Here is an 18,594-nt window from a genome sequence, read left to right on the forward strand (position 1 = left end):
GGCGGCGTTAAACCAAAGTCACCCACTCACGCACTACAAGGAGACCGTCGGTTGTGCGGAGACTCAGCCTAGGAAAGTTGACCATTTGAGGCAAATATTACCATCTCTGTGTTTGCAGCCTTAATTTGTCGGCATTTGTACCTGCCAACTGTGCGAGGTTACTAAAGGACCCGCGACTATCCGGGTTAGAACTGATCTCAATCAATCCATGCTTGTCTCTCCATGAGGTTCCAGGTCGTAAATGGCCTTCAGTAACCCATGCTTGTCGTAAGAGGCGACCGGCGGTGTCGGATGGTCAGGCTTGTTTGTCATCGTATCCCAAATTCGTATGTCGATGCTCGTGCTTTTGATCACTGGATTGTCTGCTCCAAACTGGATTATTTACAGACCGCCACAATAAAGTTGTAATATTACTGAATGCAGCGTTGAACACCATGCAACAAAGCATCCAGCAAACCTATTTATCAAAGGCAAGAACGTGTGTTTCATGTATGCGCAGTAAATGCAATCTGTGTTCCGATTTGCTTGTTTTATTTAGTACATAATGCCAAGAAATAACATTTAGATATTCATCAGCTCCAGGCGGAGTCCCTGAAAAAGCATAACGCGTCTCTCTGACATACGAACATACACTGAGGGAAAAAGATAACGGATCACATCAAAGTACAACTGTTCCCTTATATTTTTCCAGGTTTCTTCGCAATCTATGTGACAATAATCTTTGAAGAACCTTGCAAAAACATTAAGTAACACTTAAACTTTCATGTGATCCCTTATTTTGTTCAGTCAGTATATTATCATGGAGAGCATTCACATGGCGCATACACTCACATGCATTTTACAAATCTGAATGATGGACACATGAATCAGATACGATAACCACATCAACAGGTAACCATCATTCGTCAGGGGAATGACATCATAGATTAGAAACAAATAGCACACTGGATGATCGAGGATGATTCTTGCTATTTTGATGACTGTGTGTTCCTTGTAAGAGGCTTGATCAGCAACAAGATAGCACCAATGTACAGGCCAGCCCCCTGTAGATGACATGACGTCACGTAACTTCCGGTCAGGTCGCGGAGACAACCTGAAACACACACAGTTCTAAACACAAATACGTTATCAAATCCACAGGATACGTAATATCAAATCCAGCACCCAACGCTTTTCATTTTTCACAAGTCGTTGAACATATGACAGCAACATATCAAGGTATCCCAACCGCTTGGCTTCATGTTCATGGACTGTTTGGTGCTATTTCGATTTATTTCAGGGACTGTATGGTCCAATTGCGATTAGTCTCATGGACTGTTTGGTTCAGATTCGATCTATCTCATGGACTGTTTGGTGCAGATTCGATCTATTTCATGGACTGTTTGGTGCAGATTCGATCTATCTCATGGACTGTTTGGTGCAGATTCGATCTATTTCATGGACTGTCTAGTTCAGATTCGATCTATTTCATGGACTGTTTGGTTCAGATTCGATCTATCTCATGGACTGTTTGGTTCAGATTCGATCTATCTCATGGACTGTTTGGTTCAGATTCGATCTATCTCATGGACTGTTTGGTTCAGATTCGATCTATTTCATGGACTGTCTAGTTCAGATTCGATCTATGTCATGGACTGTCTAGTTCAGATTCGATCTATTTCATGGACTGTTTGGTTCAGATTCGATCTATTTCATGGACTGTGTAGTTCCGATTCGATCTATGTCATGGACAGTTTGGTTCAGATTCGATCTATTTCATGGACTGTTTGGTTCAGATTCGATCTATTTCATGGAGTGTCTAGTTCAGATTCGATCTATTTCATGGAGTGTCTAGTTCAGATTCGATCTATTTCATGGACTGTTTGGTTCAGATTCGATCTATTTCATGGACTGTCTGGTGCAGATTCGATCTATTTCATGGACTGTCTAGTTCAGATTCGATCTATTTCATGGAGTGTCTAGTTCAGATTCGATCTATTTCATGGAGTGTCTAGTTCAGATTCGATCTATTTCATGGACTGTTTGGTTCAGATTCGATCTATTTCATGGACTGTCTGGTGCAGATTCGATCTATTTCATGGACTGTCTAGTCCAGATTCGATCTATTTCATGGACTGTCTAGTCCAGATTCGATCTATTTCATGGACTGTCAAGTCCATGGCCAGATGCGATTAGTCTCATGGACTGTCTGGTCTACAGTCGATTAATTACTGACGATATCCCTTGCCATGTGCTCACAGCGGTCTGAAACAATAGCTAAAATAATTTATTTGTTTCTAATATACTGTCCTTTGCTCGGTCATTTTAATCTTCAAACTACTGTTGTGATCACGGCGTAACTGAAATATATGTAACATGAAATTATAACTCACTGACTATAGCTCTTTTTGCTTGTTAATGGTTTGAAATGGGACAAGACTCATCAACGTTCATACTGATCTATCACGTTAGCTGTCAAAGGCAACAAGGCGCTGTTTTTCATCAAAAAGTTACTTTTTATGCTCCCGGGATTGCCAGCTAATATTGCATTTAAACTATTCGACATTAAAATTAAGCCTGTGTTGCTATATGGTGCTGAAGTCTGGGGATTTCAGAGATATCCAGTGTTAGAATCATTACATTCTAATTTCTGTAAGTTTGTGCTGGGCGTTAGCAAATATAATTCTAGTAATGCTGTTTTGGCAGAGTGTGGTAGACATCGATTGTATATAGATTATCATGTCAAATGTGTTAAGTATTGGTGCAAACTTTTGAGGATGGATAATAGCAGATATCCCAGGCAGTGTTATCTTTTAATGAAACAACTCGATGAATCTGGCAGGACAACATGGGCGAGTGGTCTAAGGCAGCTACTTTCCAGCTTTGGATTTGGTGATGTGTGGTGGTTTCAGGATATTGGCGATATGGATAGGTTTTTAATGCTGTTTAAGCAACGCATATGTGAGTGTAATGTGCAAGTAATGTTTGCTGACAGAAGAACATCCTATAGGTGAAAACATTATCTCCAGTTAAAATCATGCTTTGATACAGAATATTATGTCATGAATATTAGAAACTGGGAGTTGAGGAGATGCTTTTGTTTGCTTCGATTAGATGAGTTGCCTATTCAAACAACCATTGGACGAAGGTATGGTATCGATGAACGATTGTGTTTCTGTAAGTATTGTAATGATAAGATAGTTGAAGATGTTATGCACTTCTTATTTGTGTGCCCAATGTATAATTTGGTAAGGGCTATCATCTATATTTTCCGATAACCCCACTGCTTACTCATATAAACAACTAGTATGTAGTAAAGATCATCAAACCATACTCAATGTAGCAAAATATGTTAAACATTGTTTGTCTCTCCGCAGTGCATAATCATTGTCACTAATGTTATATCACAATGTCAATGTTCACAGATGTACATGGGCCGATGGCCTAAAAACGAATAAAAAAAAAACCAAAAACAGTTACTGAGCTATGAGACTTACCTATGATGGGATAACTGACTGTGATAACAAATCCATGCGCGAACTGGACGTAGCCCAGAACCTTCGCAAATCTTTCCGTCCCAAAAAAGTCAACGGCTATGATAGGATGCAGAGAATAGTAGGAGCCGCTGAACATCCCAAACAAAACCACGTACACTACCATCAAAGGAAATGATGTATAGTAACGAACAAACTGGTATAATGTCCCTAGTATAAAAAATGCCGTTGCCAGTAGTCTGTATCTCTTAAACCAGCCCTGATCAGCTATGAAACCTGTATATAACCTACAGAACAAATCAAGTCCCGCGTGGATGGTGACAAGGAGAGCGCCTTGCTCATCGCTTATGCCATTTTCCTCGGCGACCGATGGAACAAAGGATGGATAGGACATAACACCAATACTGAAGAGATGGAAACATATAAAGACGAAGAACAAAGGATTGGTGAAGAGGGACGTGTCCATCATATCGCAACATCTGACAAATATGTTTCTTTTTCCTTTGTATGTGAGTGTGTCCTCCTGAATTGACTTGGAACCAAACACATAAAGCTGCTCCGACTCCTTGTTCTGATGAAAATCCTTGTTCTGGCATGCATTCAACTTCGACGGCAACGAAGCTGATAAAATATTGCCTGTGAAATCATTTTTCAATGTATGGACTCTTTGGTTAGATTGACATATGTCTGGAAACATACTCAGTGCGTTCAGATCACACATACTTTGCGAAATGTGACTGATCTGTAGATTGTCTTTCCGTGATGCAAGATATTTATTCCAGTCTGTTTTGCCTTCTTTGTCAGGGCTGATATTCGTATCCAGATCTTGGTCAGCTTCCTTGGAAGTGTCATAGTACCTGATCATCTTTGGTTTGACGAATAACATGGCAGCAGGCACAAAATGGAGGTGGAGCCCCCCAAGTAGCAGCATGGCTCCCCTCACTCCATAGTTGTCTAGGATATACCTCGTGCAGGGGGGATACACCATCCCCCCAATACAGCCCCCGCTGTATGCCAACGACATTGCCAGTGCTCTGCGCTTTTCAAAATGGTCTCCAAGAAACACAATAGCTGGAGCAAACACCATCGCATTGCCAATTCCTGAAAGTATTTCAGAAGTTTGAAAGAAACACGAATACTTTTTAATCTATGGTTCAATATATGTCTCGTGAATGAGTACACAATACAGTTTTAGAAAAAATGTGGAATTTACCATATGTATGAGATTATACTTTCTCTATAAAATAAAAATTCTGGTACCCTTTGTGGTTGAGTTCCATCAGGTAATTGAACCACTCTGAGATTGATTTTCTTAACCACTATCACAGAAGGTCTAGCTCATTCACTAGTATCCAGAAAAATGGAAGTCCAACAACTGGTAGTCTAGATCATACTTGCTGTGACTTTAACCATCCATGCACCAGTGATCCATGTGTGTAGTTACCGAAGCAATGTGGACCTTTACTCCACATGGAATCTGTCTGAGGTCGATTATTCTTTTGCCACTGACGTTGTACATATGAATATATACAGTGTTTTCTTCTCACTCATTCACTCAGCTGATATGACAATGTAAGGATATTACTGTCGTCCCATAGGGCTAGTCTAATAGCAGTGGTATATTTATTCCTTACCAACGCAAACTCCAGTCGTAAACATAAGGAATCCGATTGACTGAGCGAAGACTCCCAGACCAACTCCCAGAGCGAAAAGGGCGCCTCCAGCCAAGGTCACAATCTTCGCTGTCAGCTTCTCCAGGAGGATGTTACACGCAAACAGAGCTGTACAATCAAGATGGGGTTGTCTACAATCTATGGGATTGTTTCAAATTTAATTACAAAAGCTTCGTACTGTATGTAAAACCTTTTCAGAACTATTATGATCCCGAACACGAAATATGACAACTGGGTCTCTATTTTGTAATTATGCGAGGCATCGGACCTTGATCTCCAATATGAGATATATTCCCCTGACTTGTATGCATGTAATATCCACGAGATGCAACCTGGTTATGGGTTTGTCAAAATTATTTCCGTGTCAAACATTCGTACATAAATTCTTTATTCAAATATACTTCATTGATACACCGCAAATATATACCACAAAACACATTTTTCATGGAACGACTATAATTAGCATATGTTTACGAACACACCCTCAAAAGTGATGTCTTTGAGACAAAGCGAACCCTCCTCATCATCACTACAACATAAAGACAAATACGTTTACGTTCATGCTTAAGTGAGTGAGTGAGTTAAGATTTAACGTCACCTCGGCAATATTGCAGCCATATCGTGACGTGAATAGTTAACAATGAACAGGACTATATGTATATTATAAAAAACCTGTCAACAGAAAAGGCCAAAAAGGACAGAAAAACAACTAGATTATCACAATTTGAAATAAAACTAGCGTGGAACGTAAATACTAATATCACTATTTAGACGATGCAATATAAAAACAGGCTATATAGATCGCCAGCAACCGAAAGTAGATCACCACACTAGGGACCATGGGGACTTACAGTACCTTTGCTACCTACATGGACCCTAGTTGGATTTACACCATCCGTTCAGCTGTTGGCGATTGTAAGAAATGCTAGCCACAATTAAAAGACAGGAATACTACTTCTAAAAATCCTGGTAAGTTCAAATCTACTTCAAATGTTTTGGGACTTACGTATCCTCTCAGGAGGACAATAATTTTACAGTACTTTAACCCCCCTCGAGGATACAGCCACTAACAATTTTAGTTACTAATTCAAACTTCCAATAATAAAATATATATCTATTTACAAATCACATAACAAATCTAATTCTTTTAAAAATGCAATAATTAAATGAGAATTTGCGTTACTAAAAGATCATTCATAGTTCGTGATTTAAAATACATGTAGTTATCCCTTGTGATGGAATATTCAACACAGTCAAGCAAAATATGCTTGACTGTAATTCTGTCATCACAAGGGATATAGAACGGAGGATCCTCACCTTTAAGCAAATACTCATGTGTATATCTTGTGTGGCCAATGCGACATCGCCGCATGATGACCTCTTCAAATCTGGACTGACAACCCAAGTAGGTGTAGCCAATATAGGGTTTTATAGCATGTAATTTATTGATGCCAACTTGAGTGTCCCACTTCTCGTTCATGCTTAAACAACATACAGTGACTTACACATGATGCTGAAGACGACGGCATATACGGCCATAATCGACGCCGTGATTGACGCCGAGGACGCAAACACTCCCTGGAACTCCAAGTAGAGGATGCCAAAGACACGTAAATACCCAGTACTCATTAGCAGCATGAAGAAGACGGCTGGGGAGACAAAAGGCCGTGTGTATATACCTGGCAAAAATAGTAAGGAATATATGTAACTTTTGAAATTATGAATAATCAAGACATCTATCTACTGTTTGACACACTGATAAAATATCAATCATAAAAAATACCTATATCCCTAACTTATTTTGTACAGCATACTTGGAAGTCGAATTGCAAGGCAACAAGTATGAGCTTTAAGCGTAGATATACAAATCAAAGACTGACATTATCACGTCTAGAAAACCATATGCATGGTGCAATTAAGAGGCGACTAACGGGACCCGGTGGTCAGACTCACAGGATAACAACTTCTATATTTCGAGTGTGCGACATAACGAAGAAGTTGTTATGTATACAGTTTCTCTGTATTGTACATCCTACTTTATGACCCGTGAAGGTCCCGGGGTAGAGTAAGCCTTCAGCAACCCATGCTTGCCATAAAAGGCGATTATGCTTGTCGTAAGAGGCAACAAACGGGATCGGGTGGTCAATCTCACTGACATGGCTGACACATGCAATCGTATCCCAGATGCGGAGACCGTAGCTCAATCTGTTGATCACTGGATTGTCTGATCTGGACTCATTTACAGACCGCTGTCACATAGCTGGGCTATTGTTGAGTGCAGTGTTAAAACAACAACCAAGCCGAACTATATACAGTGTAAGCAATATATGTTAAAACAAATATACAGTACCCATCCAAGTCATTATACCACGCACGAGCATGCTTTAATAATACTTTAATAAATTCTTCGAGCTATTTCAAGTTCGACACAGCAGCAAATAATGAAATTTAGACCAAGGTTTTACTTCGAGGCTTGTATAAAATTTCTACAGTCCTTAATACGGCGATCGACCGTCAGCTGTTGGCAATCTATTGCCTGTGTATATATTGTATTGTCATATATAGTGACAATGATTTCGAGTTCATTGCTAGTTTTAAATTGAAATCTGTGGTACACTTGTTACTTTACTATTCTTCGCTGGCAGGGTTTTATTATTTACCCCTATTTATAAGAAAATCTAACTTGTTTTAAGTCACGTTAAGGCTGACATACTGCCGATGTGACTTAAAATCTTAACTCACTCACTTGAACTTCGACACAACGGGGATTGACGGTATTCCAATCTTTCGACCTGAGCTGCTTAGATGTGCGTAATTCTAAGACCCTGACAGAAATCCAGAAACTCCCGGCCATAGTTGGGATCAAGAGGAGTGGAAGGTCGTGACCGAGGTTATCACTCTTGTATAACACTCATATGAAAGGTTATACGGTACTGATGCATATAATGGTCAACTGCAACTGAGAAAGCGTCGATAGAGATCAGTAAGCAGAACCGTAAACTGGCTTCATTGCAATACCATTTTTAATAAATTCGTGGAAGATTTGATACCAAATAATTAACCAGTTTACAAAAATGGTATTGCATGAAATGTGTAGTGAGTACAAATAAATAAATAAATAAATAAATAAATAAATAAATAAATAAATGATTCACAAACAACATTGCAAGAGAACGACCATTCTACAGACAGGGTCTACGCAACGGTGCAGATAGCAATGGATCACTGAAAAATCAGGGAAGAACGATTTTAGACCATTTTGATGAGTTTACAGTATTAATATTTCAGTTACAAGGGACAAGTATTTCAAAGTAAACATTGTTAAGGATCTTCTCAGTACTGTAAATTCTCATTTGAATATTTGTTTTTTTAAAGAAATTGATTCAACTGACAAAGCTTGATTGGCTTGTTTCTTTGATTTTGCATTTTAATGATTGGTAGTTTAGATTAGCAACTTTGATTGTTAGTGGCTGTATCCTCGAGGGTAGAACACCTGAATAACCAACACCACCGCATTAGATTCACTGTGGGGACAGACATCAACAACAAACTGCCCTTCCTAGATGTCGTTTTGTCCCGCACCACTGCCAAAACACTCCAGACCACCGTTTACCGCAAGCCGACACACACCAACCAGTATGTGCACTACCAGTCCAACCATCCGTCACAGGTGAAGACTGCCATTATAGCTACACTCACCCGGAAAGCAAAAACACCAGTTCTACAAATCTTCAAGAAGAACTTTCCATCTTATACAGGCGTTCATAGACGATTCCCTACTCCAATTGGTCAACAGGCCCTCAAACCATCAACCAGGCATCCTATGCCAGAACCAGCACAATCAAAATATCTGCCCCATACACTGGCAAGATCCCACATCAGATCGGTAGACTCCTCAAACAACAAGCGGATATAGACACAACGTTCTCGACTCCGCTTACCGTAAACAGCCTAGTGCAGGCCAACGGGAGCAATTACACAACAACGACAAACTGACATGTACAGAACAACCCCAATCATTAAATCAGCTGGACAGAATACACAACACTGGCAGCCAACCGACCTGACTTCACCAAACGAAAATTGACCGAAGCCATCCACATCTAAAGACACCGCCCCCTGATCTATAGACATCATTGCTCTGCATATGATGAACTTATCAACCAACCCTAACTGGTTTTATTTTCCTGTATAAACATATCTGTAACCACATACTGGCTTCAACATATAATTCCTTGTTACTGCCTTAATACTGACTTCCACATAAAATCCTTTGTTACTGCCTTGATACTGGTTTCTACATTCAATCCCTTGTTACTGCCTTGATACTGGTTTCTACATGTAATCCGCTGTTACTAACTTGATAATGGCTTCTACATTCAATCCCTTCTTACTGCCTTGATACTGGTTTCTACCTGGAATCCGTTGTTATTGCCTTCATTCTGGTTTCTACATGGAATCCCTTTTTCCTAACTTTTCATTATTTTTTCACTTTTCATATCGTAGCTGACCCGTGAAGGTCCCGGGGTAGTAGAATAGGCCTTCAACAACCCATGCTTGTCATAAAAGGCGACTCAGCTTGTCGTAAGAGGCGACTAACGGGATCGGCTGGTCAGACTCGCTGACTTGGTTGATACATGTCATCGGTTCCCAATGGCGCAGATCGATGCTCATGTTGTTGATCACTGGATTGTCTGGACCGCCGCCATATAGCTGTAATATTGCTGAGTGTGGCGTAAAACTAAACTCACTCACTCACTCACTCATATCGTAGCTAGACCTGATTCGTAGCCAAAGAAAAAAATGTCAAAACGCAGTAATGATGCGTATTTAATGAAAATGACAATGACCGTGCATCTCGAGGTGTCATCCCTATAAGAAGAGCCACCGAGACAGAGAATCATTCACTGTTCAATAGTAGCGACATGCCACGATTATCAAGGGAATAGAGGGACCAAGCTTTAGGAAGACCGAATGCTGGCCATGACTGCAAGACATGTTGCAAATAAGTTTTCTGCACATGTTCGAACAATATACTGCCTGCATCCACGAGTCCAAGTCACTGGAAGCACAGCCGACGCTCCTCGCAATGGAAGACTACCCGTGACAACGCTGTGGCAAAATCGGCAGAAAGCTCGTCATAACCTGCACAAAATCGTTTCGCTAGGCCAACGTAAACCGCACGGAGAACCATTGGCAATCCCCAGCGACCAATCAGCGCCGACACAGTGCAGAGGCGTTAGAGGTAGAGAAACGTCAGATGTGGCAGGCCTTACTTGGGTCCGATCGTCACTGTACGCTATCATCGTGCCCGTCTCCAGTGGGCCACATATCATCGGAATTGGAGTCACTGGGAGTGGCGAACTGTAGTTTTCTTCGACGAAAGCCGACATTACGTCTGGACGGCTAACGGCAGAGTGAGAGTGTGGCGGCGACGCGGGGAGCGTTTTGTAGATGATTGTGTCCTGGACAGAGACGAGTGGGGAGGTCCGAGCATAATGGTTTGGGGTGCTAATGCTCTCCCTCACAAACTAGGCCCTATGGTGATCCAGAATATTGGTCCTGATAGAAGAAATGGTGCAACGTCTGGCCACTACATTGATGAAGCACTGAGATCCTTCGTCGTGGAACATTTTGGTCGTCATGGAAACTGCGTCTCCCATCAGGACAACGTGCGCGCCCATACTGCCAGAGCAGCTAGTGACTTTCTCCCTCGACAAGGCATACAGGCTCTTCAATGTCCTGCATTCAGTCCAGACTACGCTTTAACCCGCTAGAGTGAGTGAGTTAAAATTTAAAGTCACTTTGGCAATATTTCAGCCACATCGTGACTAAAACAATTTATAGATTAACAATAATAAAAGACAGATTATACAATCCTGTCAACGAAGGACGGTAAAATAACTAGAATATCACAGATATGCATGTAACACTGGTAATTAATTCTAAAATATGTTAGTTATAAGGGACAACGCAATATGAAATATGCTATAGATCGCCAACAACTGAAGGTAGATCACCATACTAGGACCATGGGGACTTACAGTACCTTCGCTACCTGGATGGACGCCAGCTGGATTTACACCATCCCTTCAGCCGCTGGCAAGTGTACAAAATGTTAGCCAAAATTATAATAACAAAAAATACTACCTTTAAAAATCCTGGTAAGCATACATTGATTTTGACCGTTTGGGACTTACGTACCCTCACAGGATTGAAATATTTACCCCTTGTGATGGAGATAAACCCGATAGAACACTTGTTGGGCAAGATTCAGAGGAGGCATGTACAGACGATGCAACGCTGTTTTCTCAAGACTCAGGGACGCGATACACGTTATTGACTTTCGGATCGCACAGTCGCACTACCTGTCGTCATTTTGACTTTTGTGAAATTCGTCTTTAAGTATCGATAATCAAACATGTCAAATTTGAAATCGCCTCGACAATTGTGTTATTTACATGGGTTTGATTTGAACTACCATTTACCTATTTCAAAAAGGTACCGACGACATTTCTTTTTCGGTTCAGTGTATTACTCTCCAAATTCTACAGTGCCACTCAAAGAAGAAAGACTCAAAGGAAACCGAAAATCACCAGCTGTTTTAAATGTATTAATTTTGTCATTTTTAAACCGGCTCAATCAAACTACAATCGCCAGCTGCTGGAGAGTTGATGTAAATCCAGCTATGATCCATGCAGGTAGTGAAAGTAAGGTAAATCCTCAAGATTCCTAGTAAAGTGATCTACCATCGGATGCTGGTGATCAATAGCCCATTTATATATTGTGTTGCATTTTTTTATGAAAACGTTCTCGTTTAAAATTAAGAGCTGCGATGCTCTACAGGTTATACTGTCTTTAGATGACTGTTCTTAATTTATTGCTTTTAATACTGATATAAATTAAATTGTTCCGGTCATGATATGGTTGCAATATTGCCGATGTGATGTTAAATTTTAACTCACTCACTTTGAACAGATCTCAGAGTTAAGGTTAGGATCTACACACAGGAATGTTTTCATGTGTTTCTGTGATATAAATACAGGTTGTAATTACATATTTACGAACGTTTTTAGCAATTAACCTTCAGACAATGTGCACAATTACAGTCAAGTCTCGCTGTTCCGACACCGTCCATTGCACAGCAAACTAACGGGGATGTACGTTCATTCAATTTGCTACCAACAAAAGAGTAGGATACAGCCGTTTGTCGGAATACATTATATTGCAGCATGTGTGCCAAGCATGCATTAATATAAATAACATTGATATACAAAATAATATACATTATTAGCGTAGTTCATTTCATTATGATGACCATGATTATCATCACATCTGGTGGGAGTGATGGCGTACGTCATATCCTGCTCAGATGTTAATCAAGGCAGTCGCGAGAGTTGGCGATTTATAGGCCACCGTGATACCACTCGCATTCTCTACGCTACAGTGAGGGGTTCCTCAACAGCAAAACAAACATACATAGCGCTCTAACCGTTGTGTTACTTACCTGCAGACGATACAAGGGCAACCCGTGTCCTTCTTTCCTCAACAGCCTAACAAACAAAAATAACGCTCAAATTGTTGTGTTATTTACCTGCACAAACGACCCAAGCATAACCCGTGTCCTTCGAGGCGCGATATCTGTAACATCCTTTGTCTTTCGGAAAGCCATCATCAGATGATACACCCAACATGGCCACCTCTTGGCCAGTCTGCTCAGCCGGGTCGCTCGACCGCAGGATATTGTTATCACAATGCAAATCTGAATCACTCAGTTTCCCGTCGCCATAGCTACGATCAACCGCATCATGTCTTGCCATGGTATCACTACTACACTCCTCGGGTGAAGGCATGGCCTCAAGATAGCCCTGGCATAGATGAGCAGCAATCAATGGAGGCTTCACATCCTGACCTTTTCTCTGGTTGAAGCTTCCAGCCACAGATCACATCGCTGAACAGTAAATTGTCCCTGTTAGTCGAGGGAATATTATCTCCGTGCACAGGTAGAGAAGAGATCAAGTATGCAGGCCAGACGTGACTATAAATATACAGTGTGTACGCAGTGTTTGGTTGAGAGACAATGAACTCTTTCCATGCGAAGGGTGAGATATCCTTGAATACGAGACTATTTTTAGCAACATGACATTTATGAGGGGCGTGATATCACGTCTCCATGGTTTCAGCGGTTGACAAGGATCATTCAGGAGAAACAGAGCAGAATAATCCGTATGAACTGATTTGTTTAAAACATCTGTGTTCACTTTATTAAAATATTCCATGATTACACAATGCCATTCAGAAAGTAGTTAAATGCACCATATGTCATGTCATTCTAGTACTTTTCGGTTGGGTCCCATCCGGGATTCAAACCCGCACCTTCAGAGTCAGCCACCTAATCCAGAAATATTCCAAACTAAACGAGAAGTATTAGGTCGTTTTAGCTCAGAAATATTGCTACCTGAATGGACCCTACCTGGATTTACACCATTGCTTCAGCCACTGGCGAGTGTTGGGAAATGTAGCCGAAATTTAAAACAACAAATATACTACGTTTACATACTTACGCACCCTCATAGGGGGGACAATAATCATACGATACTTTAACCCCCTTCGACGATACAGCCACTAACAATCGCTAATTGTTAGTTGCTAATTTATACTACCATTTATAACATAAGTTATCTGTATACAAAACATATTGTTCAAACTTTATCTAACAATTCTATTTCTTTCATAAAACCAATTATTAAATGATAATTTACATTATTAAAAAGATCCTTCATTGTTTTAACACTGAAATAGTTATCCCTTGTGATGGTAAACACCACAGTCAGGCCGGACATCCTTCACCTTTCAACAAAAGCTCATGAGCATATCTTGTATGACCAATACTACATCGTCGCATAATAACCTCTTCAAATCTGGATTGACAACTCAAGTGGACATAACCAATATATGGTTTTATTGCCTGTAATTTATTAATACCTACTTCTTTTGTATCAGATCACGGATATAAGATCTAATTGCAGCTTTATAACCTGAGTATGGAATAAGAAGTGGTGTCAAAGACTTGTTGAGTTCTGCCTTGGATCTCAACCAATGTACCCCGCTTACAAGTGGGTAACATTGTCTATGTACCCCGCCGCTGGGAAAATGCCGAACTCATTTGGTACTTCGTTGTAGTAATTGTTTATCTCGAATAACACTGAATCACGTATGACATACTTTAACGTCACACCGGCAGGTTTCCCGCCATATCATGACGAGAATATGTTTGATACTGAAATGAGTGAGTGGGTAAGTTAATATTTGACGTCACATCGGCAATATTGCAGCCATGTCGTCGTGACGAGAACATACGTGACAAAAACAATATATATGCATATTGTCGACGAAGGACAGTAAAACCACTAGACTATCACAGTTAGTATTAAAACTAGCGTGGAAACTTAAAAAATAATAGTATCACTATTTGGACAGTACAATATAAATACAAGCCATAGATCGCCAACAACAGAGGGTAGATCACCATACTAGGGGCCATGGCGACTTACAGTACCTCTGCTACCTGCATAGGCCCTAGCTGGATTTACACCATCCCCTCAGCTGCTGGCGACTGCATGCAAGATTAGCCACAAATTACAATGACACATATACTACAGCTAAAAAAGTGGAAGATTAAGTTTGATTCTAAATGTTTTGGGACTTACGTACCCTCTCAATACTTTTACGGTACTTCAACCCCTTTCGAGGATACAGCCACTAACAAAGTTAACTGCTAATCCAACTCCCAATCATAAAATATTTATCTATTTACAAGTCCTGAAACAGATCTAATTCTTTTAAAACCCAATGATTAAATGACAACTAACATTACTAAAAAGATCCTTCATACTTCGTGATTTAAAATGGTTATCCCTTGTGGTGGAATATTCAACACAGTCAAGCACAACATGCTTGACCGTAATTCTTTCACTACAAGGGATACAAAACAAGTACTCATGTGTATATCGCGTATGGCCAATACGACATCGTCGCATAATGACCTCCTCAAATCCGGACTGACAACCCAAGTAGGTGTAACCAATATACGGTTAATATGCTGAAATGAAATGTACATACACGATAAAAACCTGTCGTCAAAGGACAGGAATACAACTAGAACAGCACAGTTGCAATTTAAAACTAGTGTGGAAAGTTCAAACTAATATCACTTTTTGGACAATACAATATAAAATACGGGCTATTTATCACCAAAACCTGAAGGTAGATCACCATACTAGGGGCCATGGGGACGTTTGTACATTTGCTTCCTGCATGGACCGCTGGATTTACATCATCCCTTCAGCTGTTAGCAATTTTGGAAATCTAGCCATGCCTTAAAAAGACACATATCTTACGATTAAAAGGTGGACAGTTTTAATTTTCTTTGAATGTGTGTGGACTTACGCCACCACGGAAAAACAAGTTAAATCTGCTTTCATCTGTGAAGAGCACACGGGATCATTGGCCATGATATCTACTCCATCTCAAACACGCCTGCCTGTGACGTGGTGTTAGTGGTGTTAGTGGTGGACGAAATTCAAGTCGCCTACAGCAGTGTCCGGCTGTTCTTAAACGTCGACGACCGGTGCTCCTGGATATCCTTACATTATTTAAAGTGTTCTGTCTGAAGATCTGCTGCCTTAAGGAATTAGTCACATAACACAGAGTTATTCGTGTTCCTGTCATCTCAGACTGCTGAGACAGGTTTGAAATCTGAGTTGGACTAACATAAAAGCGGACAGCAACCCACCGATTCTTTTGACCAGATTGAAAAAGACCTATGGTCTGACCATAGTCTGTCCCACAGTCCCTGAACCACATTTTCCCCTTCAACCTAGCCCTCCGTGCAGTGGTAAAGCCCGAATTGAAGCAAGTCCAGTTTCTTCAGGTTCAGAATCTCTGGTCTCCTTTTCAGTTGATAATAGGTTTGTTTGTTGCCATCAAAATTATATGTGTTCAGAGACTAAGCATTAGTCTCGGCCTGACCCCTTTCAGCAAGTGTCAAAAAATGGATTTCCATATCGACAATCTGAAAAAAATTATGTGATTTGGAAACAGAATGTATCGGACGTTTGTGCGGCTCAACAGATGTTCTAGAACGTAATGTATTTTTCCATGCTGTTAAGAAGGTCTGTAAAAATGCAGCATATGTTTTAAATGAAAAACGAAGATTTAAGAATTGTTGTTTCTAATAGCTGAGCCCTTCATTAATGACGCCGAGTAGACTTGGGGGTGAATTTAGCCTTCCTTCAACACCGGTACTGTGGCGGTTGGGTAGTCTAGTAGTTAAAGCGTTCGCTCGTCACGTCGAACACCCGGGTTCGATTTCCCATATGGGTAAAAAGTGTAAAGTCTGTTACTGTTGTCCCCCGACAATATCGCTAAAGGCGGTGTATAACTAAACGCTGGTATTGATGATACTAATGACGTGTAATTCCATAAACGTATTTGGAACTAGAAATATCCCAGAATACGTCTTATGAAACTTATACAGAGAATACCAAAGTAGTAAAAAAATACGTCTCACATGATACACGCATTTACGGAAGCGTATTAGGGCCACAGTGAAATTTTTGTTTGGTCTCGTTATCTCCTACGTAGGAGTTATTATCTCCTACGTAGGAGATAAAGTCATACGTAGGAGATACTAAGTCATACGTAGAACATAAGTCTTACGTATGAGACAGTATTTATTATCCCCTACGTAGGAGATGATAAATAGCTTGTGCAGCGTAGTCCATTTGCCCGTTCTTTGATGATGTACTTTGTATTCTGTACTATGAGTGCTGACGATGTTGTCGAATACCTGCGGTCTCGCGACGTACCTCAGCGAGTCCTCGAGAAACTACAGACAGAAAAGGTAAGTTAGCATTCATGTCTTTATGGCTGTGTCATTGTGTCAGTCAATATGTTGGTTATATGGTAGAATAAGAGTTCAAAACAAACACCTGCGTCTTTCAACAAAGAAATGAGAAGACGTACGTAAGACAAAATGAACCGATGCATTTTTGTTTCGATTACTATGACTGAACGACCTTAATAACACTATGTCTCACTGACGTTCGTGGAAACGTATATATGGAAAGTATGAGCTGTTTTTCACATGTCAAGAGATAAAATGAGGTGAGGTTTTACGGAAACCTCTCATCGTTAACCTCCCATCCAAATATGTCATTTACACAATATTGTGATATGGATGTCTTGATATGACGTCATATATGAGTGATATCACAGGATTGTTTTCGGCCTCACTCTACTGTACACGTTGTCATAGCGATAAAATTATACAAATGAATTCACTGAAGTGGCATGGTATGTGATTGTAGGAAAATATCACTTTCCTTTGAATGAGAAAACGTAGTATTACACCTCCTTGGCGTGTCAGGTCAGGTGACATGGGATACAACGTTGTATTTCCAAAAAATTCGCTTATATGGCATGCATGCATGTATGTGTGGCTACTTGTACCTAGTCCAGGCGTAGGCTGGCTTTATAGAGCTCGTTCACTGTCTTTGTTGTACCCATCACGAGATCGAACCCGCCACCTTTCACTCTCCAGGTGGAGGCTCAAACCACAACACCATGGAAGCGGTCCCTTAGCATGTGATAGATTTGGTTACAATGTGATTACTGTGACATCACACAATGATCAAGATGAGATAGACAATGGTACATAAATGGTATTGTTGGTTATAATTTAGCAGTAAGTGGAGTCTCGCGAACGGGTCCGTTTTATAATTGTTTGTTGACGTCACGTTTAGTTTTGATTATGTTATTACCATGCTGTTATTGTGATGATTTTGAGTCACGAGTATTATCCTGATAGGCGTAAGTGTCCTCATTCAAAATATCAATCTTAGAGAATATGAGTGAGTGAGTTTACTTTTACGCCGCACTCAGGAATATTCCAGCTTTATGGCGGCGGTCTGTAAATAATCGAGTCTGGACCAGACAATCCAGTGATCAACAACATGAGCATCGATCTGCGCAGTTGGGAACCAATGACATGTGTCAACCAAGTCAGCGTGCCTGACCACCCGATCCCGTTAGTCGCCTCTTACGACAAGCATAGTCGCCTTTTATGGCAAGCATGGGTTGCTGAAGGCCTATTCTACCCCGGGACCTTCACGGGTGTAGAGAATATGAGTATTGATCTGAACAATCTGAATGAAAACAAAACTTGCAAGAATGATTTACTCGTCATGTGAGGTTACATTTACGTGTGTAAAGTAAACAGTTTTATATGCGAATAAATATCAAAAACCTCTAACGTTTAACGCATTTTTTCGTCGTTTACAGTTTGAGCTAATTAGTACATCAAGAAGAGATTACATTCTTCCGTGGCATTTAGAAATAAGTTAAAATATAAGACGAGTATATGGATTAGTCCTTCTTTTATTGTA

General features: G+C 40.4%; 1 protein-coding gene across 1 annotated transcript; it reads right to left on the reverse strand.

The window, feature by feature from the left end:
* Positions 1–533: 533 nt before the first annotated feature.
* On the reverse strand, positions 534–13,149 carry LOC137282648 (monocarboxylate transporter 5-like). The gene is made up of 5 exons (XM_067814436.1): positions 12,741–13,149; positions 6,652–6,795; positions 5,108–5,254; positions 3,477–4,574; positions 534–1,093 (listed from the first exon to the last, which is right to left on the reverse strand). Exons 1-5 carry the CDS (start codon positions 12,997–12,999, stop codon positions 969–971), a joined length of 1,773 nt encoding a protein of 590 aa, XP_067670537.1. The 5' UTR covers positions 13,000–13,149; the 3' UTR covers positions 534–968.
* Positions 13,150–18,594: the final 5,445 nt, after the last annotated feature.

This window comes from Haliotis asinina, chromosome 4 (assembly GCF_037392515.1).
Source record: "Haliotis asinina isolate JCU_RB_2024 chromosome 4, JCU_Hal_asi_v2, whole genome shotgun sequence".
Lineage (NCBI taxonomy): Eukaryota > Metazoa > Mollusca > Gastropoda > Lepetellida > Haliotidae > Haliotis > Haliotis asinina.

What these genes read in the sequence shown, in the direction of transcription:
- LOC137282648 (XM_067814436.1), bottom strand. Translation starts at nt 12,999, where the DNA reads ATGCCTTCACCCGAGGAGTGTAGTAGTGATACCATGGCAAGACATGAT. An exon ending in TGCTTGGGTCGTTTGTGCAG is followed by an intron (nt 6,796 to 12,740) that starts GTAAATAACACA and finishes TTGTCTCCCCAG; the next exon opens with CCGTCTTCTTCATGCTGCTA. An exon ending in CGTCGTCTTCAGCATCATGT is followed by an intron (nt 5,255 to 6,651) that starts GTAAGTCACTGT and finishes TTGATTGTACAG; the next exon opens with CTCTGTTTGCGTGTAACATC.